The sequence below is a fragment of the Hippoglossus stenolepis genome, chromosome 6 (assembly GCF_022539355.2).
Source record: "Hippoglossus stenolepis isolate QCI-W04-F060 chromosome 6, HSTE1.2, whole genome shotgun sequence".
NCBI lineage: Eukaryota > Metazoa > Chordata > Actinopteri > Pleuronectiformes > Pleuronectidae > Hippoglossus > Hippoglossus stenolepis.
Window position 1 is genome coordinate 6,862,886 of NC_061488.1, and position 16,079 is coordinate 6,878,964.

At 41.8% G+C, this 16,079-nt stretch overlaps 2 protein-coding genes across 4 annotated transcripts in view; one reads left to right on the top strand and one right to left on the bottom strand.

Moving 5' to 3' along the window:
• Window positions 1-10,735, top strand: part of scube3 (signal peptide, CUB domain, EGF-like 3) — a 71,716-nt gene extending 60,981 nt beyond the window's left edge. For both annotated transcript variants that reach the window (XM_035159964.2, XM_035159965.2), the window contains 13 exons: window positions 1,698-1,820; window positions 2,592-2,708; window positions 2,797-2,889; window positions 2,987-3,103; window positions 3,836-3,997; window positions 4,120-4,323; window positions 4,920-5,081; window positions 5,181-5,348; window positions 5,451-5,612; window positions 5,699-5,896; window positions 6,004-6,156; window positions 6,694-6,773; window positions 7,027-10,735. In XM_035159964.2, coding sequence (XP_035015855.1) covers window positions 1,698-1,820; window positions 2,592-2,708; window positions 2,797-2,889; window positions 2,987-3,103; window positions 3,836-3,997; window positions 4,120-4,323; window positions 4,920-5,081; window positions 5,181-5,348; window positions 5,451-5,612; window positions 5,699-5,896; window positions 6,004-6,156; window positions 6,694-6,773; window positions 7,027-7,179 — 1,892 coding nt within the window. In that variant the 3' untranslated portion in view covers window positions 7,180-10,735. The remainder of the gene's footprint in view (window positions 1-1,697; window positions 1,821-2,591; window positions 2,709-2,796; window positions 2,890-2,986; window positions 3,104-3,835; window positions 3,998-4,119; window positions 4,324-4,919; window positions 5,082-5,180; window positions 5,349-5,450; window positions 5,613-5,698; window positions 5,897-6,003; window positions 6,157-6,693; window positions 6,774-7,026) is intronic.
• Window positions 10,736-10,737: 2 nt separating this feature from the next.
• LOC118111400 (C4b-binding protein alpha chain) lies at window positions 10,738-15,822 on the bottom strand. Of its 2 annotated transcripts, none has more exons than XM_035159967.2 (11): window positions 15,661-15,822; window positions 15,372-15,566; window positions 14,388-14,487; window positions 14,237-14,310; window positions 13,423-13,647; window positions 12,288-12,479; window positions 11,650-11,746; window positions 11,486-11,559; window positions 11,219-11,398; window positions 10,948-11,133; window positions 10,738-10,856 (listed from the first exon to the last, which is right to left on the bottom strand). In XM_035159967.2, exons 1-11 carry the CDS (start codon window positions 15,776-15,778, stop codon window positions 10,837-10,839), a joined length of 1,461 nt encoding a protein of 486 aa, XP_035015858.1. In that variant the 5' UTR covers window positions 15,779-15,822; the 3' UTR covers window positions 10,738-10,836. The 2 variants fall into 2 exon arrangements, with proteins under 2 accessions (XP_035015858.1, XP_035015857.1); XM_035159966.2 differs by having other exon boundaries at window positions 12,288-12,482.
• Between the last annotated feature and the right edge of the window lie 257 nt (window positions 15,823-16,079).

Below are 16,079 nucleotides of genomic sequence, written 5' to 3' on the forward strand. Positions count from 1 at the left end.
GAGTATGTCCAGCCATTCTCCCTCTCAGCTAGCAAAACAATCCACACATATTTTGCTTATCTGGTAAGAAAATAGACCCGGCAGTTGCAGCTAAATAGCCGACTTGGTAAGTGATTTTGAGTTTACGTCATCTGATCCTGGCAGCGTGGAGCTGAACTGAACTGAGCTGCTTTATCTACAGACAGAGTTTAAGTTTTGTAATTGTAACTCTTATGAAACCACGTTTAAATTCACTAGATCTGGATTTTTTTTGATTTGCATCCACACAAAATTACACACATTCATAAATATCAGTCCCCTAAACAATCCGGATTTCTTTTTTAATGCAGATCCATGAATTATTCTGAGAAATCAATGGAAATGTTGAAAAAACGATTTTAAAGAAAGCTAAAAATAAAATTCCCCCGATCCGCCCCCTGATTCTGATCCGCACCAAAATTAAATGGGTTCTACCCTGATCCAAACCACATCCTTCCACCAAGTTTCATGGTCATCAGTCCAGTAGTTCCTGCGTAATCCTGTTCATAAACAAACAAACAGACCTTGGCCTTCTTGTCGGGGGAATTACAACCTGACTGTTCAGACTTGCCAGAGTTTAGCCAGAGTTCTCCCTTCTCGTGCTCACATTAGGATGTTGGTTGCACTGGGAGTTGCTGATGTTGATGAGTAAGCTCAGAAAAATTGATTAAAATCTGAAGATGTTGATGTTTCCATGAGCTCCCGAACCCGCCCTGAAATTCCTCTCCGTGACACAAAGCAGTTGTTGAATTAAATGTTAGATTGTCTTGTTGTGTCCTTTTTTCCCCCCTCTGAGCTCTTCTCTTCCCTTGTTCTCTGAGAGCACAGAACGAAAAGACCACAGAGAGACGTGGAAGAAAGGTCAGAATGCGTCTGTTTGGTTGCAAGTGCGCGAGGAAAACAGAGAAGTCAAAACAGCAGTTGCTGGCGGATGAGCTCAGCTTCCATCAGATATTCATTAGAGTTCTTTGTCTCTTAAATTGTGGGCTTTGATGCGGAGGATAAGCAGCGCATCGCTCACCAGCAGCTCCGGCTGGCACGCCGCGGCTGATGAAGTCATCATCTTCTTCTGGGAGTGCAGAGGCGCACAGACTGTTTTTAATCAGGGTGAATAATTGAATGAGACAGGGAAGAGCATTTCATATCAGCAGGCCCCGATCATCTATCACTGCCATTATCTGCGCCTCTCTCTCTCGCTCTCTCTCTCCCGGTGTCCCCACCACTTTGTCCGCAGCCTGGCACGTCCTCTGCTCCACTCGCTAAGCTAATTTTCTGTCTGGCCGTCAATGGCGGCCAGCCTGCATCTGGATCCCGGATAATTTTAGTGGTTTGAGCTCAGCACGTGTTGGGAAAAGGTGATTATAATTTGTTGGCCGCACACAAGTCGTCCCCACACGGAGGAGCGCAGCGGTTTTGACCATGAAATTGAATGTGGCGTCATCCAAACACGGAATCACTTCTGTTTACAGGCAAACACATTAATCTTCCCTGGATGTGAGTCTCTGACAGGACGGATCCAGCTGACCTCATAGACACTCCTCAAATGATTTCATTCGACAGAAATTAACTCCAGATTGTTTTGATGCTTGTCTCTTGATGTTGTGAGCCTTTTTTTTTTTATTTCCCTCCCATATCTGCATGAGCACTAAACATCTATATGCAAACGTTTCTATTCGCAGATATCGATGAATGCAGTATAAATCATGGGGGGTGCAAATATGGCTGCATCAACTCTCTGGGGAGCTACGAGTGTACCTGTCCACCAGGGTACAAGCTGCACTGGAACAGGAAGGACTGCGTTGGTACGTAGCAGCACTGCCCCTGTGTGGCGGATCCACTGAGTCACACTCTGAACTCATCGGCCTCCTCTGGCTGTGGGATATATCTGTGTGTGTCTCTCTCTCAGCTTTCTTTATTTAGATATATTACCTTACTGCCATTCTATAGATTATTTATAGCCCCGAAACTGTTGGACACTGTTTTTCAATCTGCTTCATTACTGGTGATAATTACAGTTGCGAAGGTGGGATGGCCCTCTCTCTCTCTCTCTCTCTCTCTCTCTCTCTCTCTCTCTCTCTCTCTCTCTCTCTCTCTCTCTCTCTCTCTCTCTCTCTCTGTGTTAGAGAAACACCCTGGGTTTTATTTATCTATCAGGCCTTTACTGTTCTGACTCCAGATTTCCTCACCTCACTGCTTTCTCTTCTCGTCTTTTAATGTGGGTTGAGCTCAAATGACTGGATTCTCTGCAGGTGCTCACTGTTTTTACTGAGTTTGATAAATCCACATTTTCTCATCATGCCCCTGCAACATGAAATAACTTACAGAACAATCTCAGGCTCAACTCATTATCATCCCGAGGGCGATTTAAGTTTTTAATCTCAACTTGTTTAGCCTCTAGCTGTTCTTGTTTCAGTTGATTCATTTGCTTGAAATTAAATTTTCTGAAATGTATTTTTTCCCGAAGCCTTTTACTTCTGCTCTTGTTTTTTGCTATTTGGCAAATCTTTTTTGTGTTTTCTTTGTGTCGTGGAATGCATTGTTTATTTTCTGTGTCTACCTACCTCTCTCCTCAGAACTCGTGAAGTGCTTTGCTGGACTGGTGGCACCCAAAGCAACACTGACCTGTAGCAAGACGGGCAAGAAAGAGAGCTGCTCCCTCACCTGTGCCTCTAAAGCTCACTATCTGGCAGGTACGTCCCTCCCAGTGAGAGTGCACTCTTACAATGCTAAACCCTGAAAGTCAAAGTAGTTTCCAGTTTTGTTTGTGATCTTTTCCAGAGTCTGACAGCAGCTACTCAGTCAGTTGTGGTATCCCCATCTTCAGAGGAAAGTCTCCCTCCAGGCTCAACTCCAGCAGTCATAGCTGCATAGGTTCGATTCCCCTCCAGATTCTTATGATCAAACAGCAATTCAAACACACTCTCTGTTTCTGTGTGCTCTTACACGCTGTTGCTGTGTTTGTGTGTAGAGACTCTGGCTCCTCCAGTGAAGCAGACGGCTTCTTTCAAGATTAAAAACGCCAAATGTCACCTGCACCCCAAACTGACCGGCAGGACGGAGGACAGGGGACGGACACTAGGACCAGGTCAGTCTTAGTGTGTGTGTGTGTGCGTGTGCGTGCGTGTGTGCGTGTGTGTGTGTGTGTGTGTGTGTGTGCGCTGTCTTTTGTAGAAAATTATAATCATAATCATAATTTTTCCAAATTTGAAATTCAAAGGTTTTTTCTTGCAAGCAAATCAAATGTGAGGATTTGCTGTTGCTACTTGTTACATAACGTAATATTATTATTAATATATTTGATTTTATATTTAAGAAATTTCTTTATATTTAATCTGGATATTTTTTGGTTTTATTCTGATATATTTCAATATATTTTATCAGAATATTTGTAGGTTTTATTTTTTTATATTTCTATATATTTAGGTTTTTATTTTGATATATTTCTTTATATTTTATCTGAATTATTTTTAGGTTTTATTCTGATATATTTGTGTACATTTTAACTGAATATTATCAGGTTTATTTTGACATATTTCTATATATTTTAAATGAATCTTTTCATGTTTTATTTTGATTTATTTATATACATTTTAGATGAATATTACGGGGCTTTAGATTGTTGACAAATTCTGAGAATTTTTTTACAACATTTAATAGAAGCGATATGTAGTTGACCAATGAAGAAAATAATCAGCAGATTAATCAATCTATAGTTGTTTCCCTAATGTAACTACTAATGACTACATTTCTTATTTTTCACCTATAAATGGGCTTTGCAGATTTATCTCACACAGACTGTGATATCATGTGTTCACAGGAGGGGGGCAGCCCTGCAGCAACTGCCTCGTAACGTTTGTCAACCTCAGATGTGACTCCTCAAAGAAAACCAAAGGACGACGTGCTCGTAACCCGTCCAACAAAGAGGTAACTCGCATTACTCTGGAGCTGGAGGCCGAGGTCAAACCTGGAGACACCACAGGTCGGTCACCTCACTCAGAAGAACACGTTGTTGACCTTGGGGCTGTCGTATTGTGCCACAGATTTCACTGTCAGTCATTATTCTTTTTTTTATTTCTACGTCTTTAATGTACCTAAAACCAGGCAGTTGTAACCTCAGCTGCCTGAGACAGCGCATGGAGAAGCAGGTGAAGACGTACATCAAGGCTCTGAAGAAGTCCATCAACCAGGAGCGCTTCCTGATCCGAGTCGCGGGCTTGGAATACGAGGTCGCCCAAAAACTTCCCCAGGCTGCTCCCAGTCAAGAGAACTGTGGCCCGGGCTCGGAGCGGGAGAGCGGCCGATGTGGTAAGACCGTGGAGCGGGACCAGGGCTGACGAGTCACCTGTTTTAGTGCAAAATCCATTAGAACCAAAACTAGACTCTGAATTTAATGTTATATCAAAACACATGCTGCCATAATATGCAATACACTGAAGTATACGCTCTTTACCCACTTTATTGACTACATCGATCCAATTCAGCCATGAAGTCTATTTTTATGATGCCAAACGTGTTCCTGTGCACGTAGTGATGTTAATTAACTTATACAGCGTGTTTTAGCTGTGAGGTCATAGTCCGTGGAGGAAGAGAACTGCACTTTATTCAGAGGTGTTTCTAATATGTCAATCGTAAGGACAATAACATTTAAAACACCTTTCGATTAAATATATTCAGCACCGCCTGTAACTATGATCTCTATGATAATAATATAGATTTACACATTGAATTGCATTAGATTGTTCAAGTGTATCTAGTAACGTGAACAGTATATTCATATTTAGTGGATCATCTGTTCCAGGGACAAGAAGAAAACTGAAATCAAAACATAGTTTAAGGTTTGCATTTCAGTTTTTTTAAATGTTTGTCATCTCTGATTGGATCCGTTGTGGATATTCTCTCAGTCAGATGTTTGTCGGGGTCGTATTACCACGGCGAGCAGGAGCGCTGCGTCCAGTGTCCACCGGGGACTTTCCAGGAGAGGGAGGGGCAGCTGGCCTGTGACCTCTGCCCCGGCAGCGACGGCCACGGGCCTGTGGGGGCACGGAACATCTCCTCCTGTGCAGGTAGTCCCAGAGACAATATTAAAGAGGTGTATATGTGTTTAGATTAAGAGCTTCTGTCCTAATCAAGCTTACTCTCTGTGTTCTTCAAATCAAATCCAGGCCAGTGTCCGACAGGCTCCTTCTCCAGCGATGGCTTCAAACCGTGTCAGCCGTGCCCTCTGGGAACCTACCAGGCAGATCTGGGACGGACCCTGTGCTTCCCCTGTGGCGGAGGACTGGGCACCAAGCGGGAAGGTGCCAGCTCCTTCCACGACTGTGAGGTCAAAGGTCAGCGTGTGCTCTTTTTGATTAAAAAGGCAGGAAAATATACTTGTTTAATCAACAAAGCTGCAGCCACTGACGTGTCTTTCTTTCCACTTCACCCTGCAGTTCAGTGTTCTCCCGGTCATTACTACAACACCACAGTACACCGGTGCATCCGCTGCCCTGTGGGGACCTATCAGACAGAGTTTAGACAGAACTACTGTATCACCTGCCCAGGAAACACCACCACGGACTTTGATGGGGCCACGAGCGTATCGCAGTGCAAGAGTGAGCCTGGAAGTGACAGTTTAGTGTTGTGTGTGATTTCTCAACCAGCGGCTGGAATCTAATGTGTTTTGTTTGTGTATGTCTAGACAGGCAATGCGGTGGAGAGATGGGAGAGTTCATGGGTTACATTGAGTCACCGAACTACCCCGGTAATTACCCCGCCAACGTGGAATGTATCTGGAACATCAACCCGCCCAGCAAACGCAAGATCCTCATCGTGGTGCCGGAGATTTTCCTGCCCTCCGAGGACGAGTGTGGAGATGTGTTGGTGATGAGGAAGAACTGTGAGTTTCCTCTCCTTTCCAGTCTTCAATTTACTGAAAGCACACAATGTAAGGAACAGTTCTGAAAACCTGTTTGGTCATCTTTGTCCCGTCTGTGCCCCTGCAAGGGTCAGCTACATCCATCACCACCTATGAGACGTGTCAGACGTACGAGCGGCCAATCGCCTTCACAGCTCGCTCCAGACGTCTGTGGATTAACTTCAAGTCCAACGAGGCCAACAGCGCCCGGGGCTTCCAGATCCCCTACGTCACCTATGATGGTATGGAACACGCCCATTTATCACAGCGGCTAACTACTAATATGAATGTCTATAAAACAAGTTTTTAAACTCTATGACGAGTTTATTATCACCTTAGAGATTGTAGCTTTGGAAAGACAACAAAAGAATCTTCCTCTTACATGTAACATTTTTTTATTTAAAGCAATAAAGCACACATGGTTTGGGAAATCCAGTTTCAAGTGTTAAGAACGAAGTCTTTAAATAAACTGACTCAAGATTACAGAAAATTTTATGGAATTCAATGTGTAATTACTCCATGTGGCCACAGTGGGCGCTGTTTTGGTTTTTACAAATAAGTTAAAAAGAATTGTTATTTATCAGCAGACACATACTGATATGTTTCACAGCGTTTATATAAACAACTGATACTGAAGCTGTGTCTTTGTTTTTTCTTGTTTTTTGTTTTTTTTGGTCATGCCTCTGTATTATATTATTCCCCAACTAAGCCTGTTTTGTATGTCCCACGGTGGCTAGTAATTGTGTCCTGTGTTGTCTCCCGTGTGTTTCTGAATTCAGAGGACTATGAACAGCTTGTAGAGGACATCGTGAGGGACGGACGACTCTACTCTTCAGAAAACCACCAAGAAATCCTCAAGGTTTGCAACTTTATTTATTCTTACTGTGTTTATTTTGGTCTTTACTCGCGCTTAAGCTGTAAGATATTGTTGGGCAAAGTAAAGCTGCTGCTAACAAATATATTGGTGCTTGCATGAGTCAAATGGTGCATTAATAATAATAATAAGATGTAAATCTCATATAGAAGGTGTGATTTATTTTATAGCATTGTGTAGTAGCATAAGATGTCATCATAACTATGGAAATGTGTGTTTACACATTATTTCTCCACAGGATAAAAAACTGATTAAGACTCTGTTCGACGTGCTGGCTCACCCAAACAACTACTTCAAGTACACCACTCGGGAGTCCAACGAGATGCTCCCCCGCTCCTTCATACGTCTCATCAGCAGCAAAGTCTCCGCTTTCCTGCGACCATACAAGTAAAAAGGTCGCACGGCCGACGCATTGGATCGTGACCTCCCCCGACACCCCCCCCTCCGCCTTGCAGGCCACATCCCGCAACTCTCACAGGGCTTAAAAAAAAAAAAGAAAAGAAAACGAAACACAAAACCTACCACCTTGTTTACCCTCTCGTATTTTCCATAGGCTTTGACAATAAACACTATGCAGACCTGAAGAGAACATTATTTGTGTTTTAGGTTTAATTCTTGTCCGTTTCCGTTCAGCGCAGGTCTGCAGTCCCGAGCTCAAACCCTTAGTGGGGGTGTAGAGTGTGTGATTGGGTTTGGTTTTCTATTGTGTTGTGAAACAAAACCACACACAGACACACACAGAAAATAACAATAGAAACGTCGACTTCAGACAGGAGTGATGTTTTGTGTGTGTGCGGTTTGAGCTTGATAGAGCTTGTTGTTGTCGTATTTGCTTAAATGAGTGGTCTGAGTTCCAGCTCCAACTCCTACCATTAAGTATGACTGTGTGCGTGTTGTGTAAGTGTTGTGTAACCCTGGTTCCATCTTCAGTGTCTGTGTGCCGCCCTTCGAGGAGGAGCCGTCGCTGAATCTCATGTCGCAGCTGCGCTCCAGGTCATTTAAAGCCTTACTTATATTTGAGCTCTTAGAGCGACTTCCACGAGTTTTACTGTTAAAACAGTTCATCTGTGTTTTGTTTTCCGTCTGTCTGCTCGACTGCGCCGGCGTTTTCCAAACCTTGAAATCACGCCTGTCGCTCTTTTACAAGCCAACTTGCAAAGCAAATAGAAAGGTGGTGTTTTTTTTTGGTTTTATTGGTTTTATTCCAGGAACACCCGCGAACATTTGAGGGGACGAATAACAAACTAATAATAATAATGAGAGCCACGGAAATGAGATAATGGGATGTAAGATGGAACATGTCTCAGTGAGAGAGAGAGAGAGAGAGAGAGAGAGAGAGAGAAATGTCTTTGAGGGACATTGCGTTTGCTGCTTCTTTTAAAAGGTCACTTTAATTCTTCAATCTCATATTGTCTTTCTGATGTACTCAACACACTAATAGTCCGTGGGTTTTAAAACCAGCGGAATCTGAAACTCTTTAATTCCCACACACAGTTGATAAATTGATAATCTCACATTGCCTGTCAGTGGATTTCTAGTTTTACCGTGTTTTATTATTATTTGTTTTTTTTCAACAATCTTGTAAATAATGAAAATAAATTAGACGAGGGTTGAATTCTTCAATCCTAATTTGTTTACGCAGGACCCCCCCCCCTTCCCCCCCTTAAAAACTTTCCACCCTTTAATGTTGCGCCCGTCTTCAGATCCAAAGACACCTAGTACTTACTCGCACCCCCCCACCCCTCCATACACACCCCGCTCATGTTTTATTCTGTCCCAATGAAGACAGCTCTTCCAAAGACTGCCCTTAAAAAAGAGGGGAAGGTCAAGTTGTTTGTGCACTAGATTTAGAAGTCGTCATCCTACCTTTTCACTACAAGTTCAATGAACAAAAGAAGATAACACCTTTAACTTTGGTTCCGCCCTGTTGTGACCCACACAGCGGTTGTGAAAAGGTGTTTGAAGTGGGCGTCGGTCTTGTCGAGACTCGTATGAAATATGCGTCACTACTGGCAGAAGAAGTCTCGGATTCATCGTGTCTCTCTTATACGACCAAGTATTACGGTAACATAAAGGGAAAGAACATTGCTTTTGAGAGTTGAGTTGTAAGTTTTACGAAAATAAAGTCGTGATATCATAAGGTTGAAATTTAAATTTAATTTAAATATAGTCGTAAAATGATGACAATAAAAAGTCAGATTTTAGACCTGTTGCCATCGTTAAAATTAGGAATTGGGAGCATCTTTGTTAAGTTACACTTTTCAAGTTACTTAGCAGGACTTTTAAAAAGATTGTGAATGAGTTTATTTCAAAGAAAGAAGCAAACAGACACAGATTTGGAGGAAATTGCCTCTTTTTGTGGAGGAGGAAATGTTTGGTGGTCGATTGTGTATCTTTGGTTACATCTGCGTGATATTCAAAGTGGTTTCACAGTTTCTCAAGAAACCTGGAGACTGGTTGAAGATTTTGGATCCAGACGAAGTGGAACACAGGTTCTAATAGCAGCTCATTTCCTTTGTATTCATTCTCATGATATTATGACTTTCTTCCCAATTACGACTTTATCCTCACAATATTTCAACTTAATTCTCGAAACGACATTGTACTCTTAACGGGCAAAATACAAAAAGAAAACTAAATCCGTTAAAATGTGATTTAAAAATAATGGTATTTGGTGTGTTTAAAAATATGTAGATATATATGTTATGAAATTAAAACAGCGACCAAAACAGGGTGAAATAATTAATGTTTAGTCAAATCTGACACTTTGCTTCATGTTAGGATCTGCAAAGTAGTCAAGGAGTAGAATTTGGCATTTTGGCATTTTCACGTCTGTATGGAAGCTACAGCCGGTGGATAGTTAGCTTAGCATAAAGAGTGGAAATGGAGGGAAACAGCTAGCCTTGTCCTGTCTGCCTACCACATTTCTTAAGCTCAATTATTAACACATTCAGACTTTTTTGATGTAAAATTCTGAGTGTGGAAACAACAGTGTGTGGTTTTTACTAAAGAGTTGATCGAGCACAGTGACGACGGGAGTCTCGGCAAGAAAGTGCATGAGCAAATTTCCCAAAATGTCTGAGCTACTCCTTTTTAATATCAGTGTCATCAGTGCAGACGGCTACATGGTTGGTCTGTGGGCAAGTGACAATGATAATCCCCCCCCCCCCCACTTTAACCCACATATTCAACCTTCTAAATAAAAAGTTAAATCGAGTTCACGCTCACTCTCTGATAACGAATGAATAGATCAGGGAGGATGTTTTTGTAAATGTAAATAAAGAATACGCGGGACGCTACAAGTCGTACCATGCACCTGCACGTCTCCACGTACCTGAGCTCTAGGATGACACAAAGGGAATTTGACCACATTGTCAGATTTGAGGGCAACGCTGGGCCGAGCCATGAAAACACGAAATCCCTCTATACACATCTCACTTAAATACTTATTTTACATTTACTCCTCCGTGCAGACGTCATCACGCAGCGTCCCAGTGCCGCTGCTCACTCGGCCCACATGCCCTCATTCCCCCAAACACCCCCCCCCCCTCCCCGGCCAAAATCATCATCATCATCATCATCATCATCATCATCGTCTTCTCCTGCAACCTGTAGTTTTTTTTGTTTTTAATTGTTGCCTTTTAACAAGAGTTTGCTATGATGTATCATAGAGTTGATAATGATATTTGCACTTGAATTGTTATTGCTCATGTAAAAAAAAATGTCTGGATTTTGTATTGTCTTTTTAAATGAATGGAATTGGTGTTCTTATGTTCTTGTAGCTTGTTTGTCCATGAAATGCTCACTCACCGTTTAGTCTATAGAGATGATACACATACAGTAACATTATCAACTGTAAAGAAAAAGAAATGTACAGAGGTGAATGGAACAAGTTTGTACCTGTTGCTGCCCAGAAACACTTATTGAAATAAACAAACTGTACTTCAGCTTCATTTCAAACACACTTTAATGTCTGAAAGTTAAGTTTCATGAGCAAATAAGATCATTATTGCATTATTGGCTCGATGGAATACTCTGGTTTTGCATTTCAGTTCACAACTGCATGCCCTGAGAGAAAAAAAAAACATTCATTTTAAGTTTATAGTGTTTATAAAGTAAAAACATATCAAGTCTCTGCAACAAATAGTTGTTTACTTACCTGTGCGTCTACATTTGGGCAGGTCAGGTGACCACTGGCCATCTAGACCACAGGTAACGGAGCTCTGGCCAATCATGGTGTAGCCTGTGTTACACTCGATGGATATGGTGTCCCTGTATTGATACAGGTTGATCTGAGCTCCAGCCCAGGAGGCGTTGGACACGATTGGAGACGGACATGTAATCACTGCAAAGACAGGGAGTTAAAATTTAAATTTTGCTCATGATGAAGAAGTTAAGTTGTACTAAAACAGGCTGTGTCTATCTGGGACCTTTGCATGTCGGAGGAGGTGCGCTCCATGTCCCGGTCTTGGTGCACCAGATCTCCTTTGGTCCAACAAGAGTTCCCTCACGACACTTATAGCCAATCACGCTCCTGAACGTGTACGGTGGCTCCTGAAGGTTTTTCCTCTCTGCGTTGGTCCCCTCTGGAGCCGTCTCACACACCATAGCTGGAGGAGATGCCGTAGATGTAGAAAATATTACTAAAGAGATTCAGGACATTTAGAATTGATGATGTTTTTGTTTGTTCACAGCACCTTCACAAACAGGCACACGTCCATCCCAGCCGTTGTTCTTACAGTTCCTGGTGGCCGGTCCGACGAGAGTATACCTGAGGACAGGATATAAAAAAGAGAAGAGTTAAATATGTAGAAAACAACAGTCTGTATAAAAGAAGAGCTTGAATTGTTTGGTGTCTCACCCTTTATCACAGACGGCTGTAGCGGTGTCTCCAAACTCTACTCCAGTGTATGTGAACTGTCCATTCAGAATCTCTCCTGCAGAGCCGCACTGCTTTGCTTTTAAAGACAAACAACAAAAACCCTCTTAGAATTTGTCAGGACATTTAACTTGAAAGATATTGTTTCTATTTTTATGTCCACTGAAATGAAAAAGAAAAATGATAACCAGCTAAAAATGAATTTATTTCGGTAATGAATTACGTTTGTTCAAAGGAAAGTATTTGTGATATTAATAGTTGATATTGTTCATATTTAAAGATCACTGAGTTTTATATATTCCTCCATCAAGACAGCCACACTGAAAGAATACAATTGTTTAGGATTAAAAACTACGGCTGCATGGAGGATAACAAACATGAAATAAAAATAAAATTTAAATGTTCACCGCCACAGCATGACTTGCAAAATGGTCAAGCTAAAATCCAAAATCATTATTTAAAAGATTAAGAACAGGGTTTGGCAACTGATGACTTCACATTCTTTTAAGTTATGAATCAAATACTGTTCATGACATCAGGACTTCAAAGACCTCAAACATAAGCATGTGTACAAAGCGTCACACTAAAGTTTGACTGTGACAGAATCTAAAAGTTCTTACGTTCACATTTCAGGAACAGCGGCGTCCACTTCCCGTTCCTGCACATGCGAAATCTGCTGCCTCCAGCTGGAGCGTGTCCAACGTCACACGTGTAGTGGACTCGGTCACCGGACGCAAAGGTTGCCATGGTGATATACTTGTCAGCGAGGTTGGCCTTGTTTTCTTTGGTGGCGAGCGGTTTGCCACATCCACCTGCTGGAGAGGAAAAGTGTCAATGAACTGACACAAGTGAGGAGTAAACCTCCATCAAGGCCAAACAGTCCGATTAAATTCCCTCATGTTTGTTCGGAAATAGTTCTAAAACTTATAAAGACACATACTAACTGTTTTTCTACTGAATCCACATCATCACAGCCACACTTTGAATGTAGTTACAGGTTTTTAGTCCCATTTGTTATCGTTCATCCCCTGTAAAAAGCCTACACCCTATAAAACCACATTTAAACCCGCTAGATCCAGATTTTTATTTGGATCTGCAACAGATTGAATAACAATCATAAATGAAATATGTACTAAGTATTTTTCACCAAGATCCATGAATTATTCCCTTGGGAAATTGGTGTCATAAAAATTGTCCTGTCTCACAAAGCTAGGAAGTGAAAAGATAATCCTGGATTTGAAATGTGGAGATCAAATTCACATCTATGTGGCCTATTTTTTTGCTCAAGTCATAGGAAATATTCACAGCTTCATAGATTAAATTCTCTGAAATAAAACTGATATGTGAGTCTTTCCTCCTCCTCCTCCTCCTCCTCCTCCTCCTCCTCTTCCTCCATATCTCTGCTAACTACAGTGACTGTGTCATAATGAGGTCACGATCTTTCCCTCTGTTCCTGAGTGATGGTCTTAAATATGCCCAGAACATTATGATGTCACGGTGGAGTTAACCTTTCTCAGGAATATCATCACTTCATCATTAATTCATGAGTTATGTGCTTTGTGACGTCAGAGTGACATTTGACCAACAGAATATCCCACTTGTCCAGATCTGTGCCAAATGTTCCCGACCTATATCGCATCCTGTCATCAAGTTTCATGGAAATCTGTTCTGTTGTTTTTCTGTAATCTTGCTCACAAACATACCAACAAAAAAACTTGACAGAGGCAATAATTGTTTATCCAGAAGAAAACGTACTTTTACTGCGAGAGGGCTGAGCAGGTCTTTCTTTCGAGGGCAGACACCGAGGGAGCCGAGGCTGCCACCGTCCACCGGGGCCACATGTGACCTGCGGAGCTCCGTTCAGCTGGAAGCCCTGACTGCAGGTGAAGGTCACGTTGTCTCCCAGCTGGTACACAGACACCTTCCCAGCAGCCTTCACAGTGTGGTCCACTGCAGGGGAGGAGCAGGTGGCCGCTCCCTCTGATGAGAAAATAATCACACTTCATTAATGTGAAGTAAAAAGTACAACATTTCTCTGAAACAGAGACAAATACGTAGAAAATACGAGTATTCAAGTACACGTACCTACGTTTTGTACTTAAGTAAATGTACTTTGTTCCAATCCTTCTGTTGTTAATTGTATTCCTTAACTTACTCAAGGTTTAAACCTCTGAATATTTTCTAAATAAACTGAGAAGTTAAAGGAACGTCAAAGCACACAAGCGAAATATTTATGTAACAGCAGACCACACAACTCTGCTGGAGACGATCTGAGAAAATCTGAAACTCACAATCCTGCCACACACGGAGGAGAATGTCATTTTAGAGCAGGTGAGTTTATTCCAAAATGACAAAACACTGATGTCACGTCACACCGGATTACTCAATATCTATTTCCACAGCTTTATTCACATGGTGGAAAGATTACGCTTAAATGAATCAAGGGATTCACTTTTAACAGTGTCACATTCAGGGAGCGGTTACTGGTTCTTACAGACACAATACATCCCAGTTTGATTCACCTCGAGGTTTCTGCCAACCAAAGAAGGTGACTGAGTTTCAGACCCACCTTCACATTTCGGGAATTCACCGGTCCACCCAGAGCTCTTGCATACCATGTAGTTCAGTCCCTTCAGAGTGTATCTGTCAACATGGAAATGTGCAGCACAGTCACACACAGCTGACCAGGTTTTATACGAGCGTCCTCAGGTACAACTTACCCCTCATTGCACGTCGCGAAAACCTTCTGGCCAATAAATGAATTCCCTTTATATTTGAACTGTCCATTCGGTAGATCCCCGGGGTTTCCACACACTCTCTCTATAATAAATGTGAAAGAGAGAGAGCGAGAGCGAGAGAGAGAGAGAGAGAGAGAGAGCGAGAGAGAGAAAGATGTCTTTGAGGGACATACGTTCGCTGCTTCTTTTAAAAGGCCGCTTTCATTCTTCAATCACATATTGTCTTTCTGATGTACTCTACACACTAATAGTCCGTGGGTTTTAAAACCAGCGGAATCTGAAACTCTTTCATTCTCACACACAGTTGATAAACAGTTTTCAACAATCTTGTAAATAATGAAAATAAATTAGATGAGGGTTGAATTCTTTAATCCTAATTTGTTTAGGTAAATAATCAATCAGAGCTAAAGGGTGGAATCTGACTACCTGAATATTTAAAGGTCTTGCCCTCACAATGCAAAGTGCCTTGAGATAATGTTTGTGTCTGTGATTCAATGTCATACAAATGAAAGTGAATAGAATTTTCCAGACGAAGAAACTATACATTTTTTACCAGCTGCTGCAAATCCTTCACCAACCTCAGCAAGTTTTACCAAACACTATCCACGAAAACTAACTTATGAACTTATGAAAACTGCTTAATGTATTTCTCAGGTATTCAAGAAATAAATCAAAACAAGACAATCTAATAATCTTCTTCCTCAATAAACATTGGGACAGCTCCCTGTTATAATGGGAGATATTTCTTATTTTCTTTCATATCCATGCAGGTCTAGTGTGTAGTATTGGTTGTCTAGCACGCAGGTCACCCATCAGGCCGCTAGGGGTCGTTAGGCTGCTTCTCAAATTGAATCACATAAAGTCTCTGCATAGATCCCCATTGAAATGAATCATGTCGGTGGAAAAACAACATTAAAAGTGTATTTCTGATATTTCTGTATTTCTGAAATTGTGTCATTAACTTACTCTCGCACTTCAGAGCCAGTTTGGTCCATTTTCCTTCCAAACACTGCACGGACCTGCTGCCCCTGGGAGTGAAGTCCTCCGGGCAGGTGTAGCTCACCTTCTCCCCGCTGCTGAAGCCCCGTCTGCGGCTGAACTTCTCCTCCAGCCGGGCAGGCGGCTGCTCCGGAGGTGCAGAGCATCTCTTTGCCACTTCGGCTTTTATTTTTTTGGAAGATCAGCCACCGTCAGTGAACAACATCAGAAATAATCACATTCAGTGTTTTGTCCTTCTTGTCGGTGGGATATTTACCTGAAGCCAGTAAAGCAGAGAATAAACCCAGAGCCGCCCAGTAGAGACTCCTCATGATTGTGTCCTGTGAGAAACTAAAGGAAGAGAGGATTAAAGAGATGAGGAGGAGAGGAGTCATTTATACAGGGGGGGGTGGTTCTCTCTCTCACTCACTCACTCACTCAGTCACTCACTCACACACACACACACACACACACACACACACACACACACACACACACACCACACACAGAGAGAGAGAGAGCAGACTGAGGTCACGCTTTATCTTTTTCTCTTTTCTTTTTTCTCTAATCTTGTGTGATCTCTAAACTGCTTTTAATTGTTTTGTTTCTTTATTATTATTATTATTATTATTATTATTATTATTATTGTAGCTTTCATATGGAGCACAACCTTTATCTGACTGTATTTGTGCCAAG

What these genes read in the sequence shown, in the direction of transcription:
- LOC118111400 (XM_035159966.2), bottom strand. Translation starts at nt 15,778, where the DNA reads ATGACTCCTCTCCTCCTCATCTCTTTAATCCTCTCTTCCTTTAGTTTC. An exon ending in TCAGCCCTCTCGCAGTAAAA is followed by an intron (nt 12,483 to 13,422) that starts GTACGTTTTCTT and finishes TTTCCTCTCCAG; the next exon opens with CAGGTGGATGTGGCAAACCG. An exon ending in GCTGTTCCTGAAATGTGAAC is followed by an intron (nt 11,747 to 12,287) that starts GTAAGAACTTTT and finishes TGTCTTTAAAAG; the next exon opens with CAAAGCAGTGCGGCTCTGCA.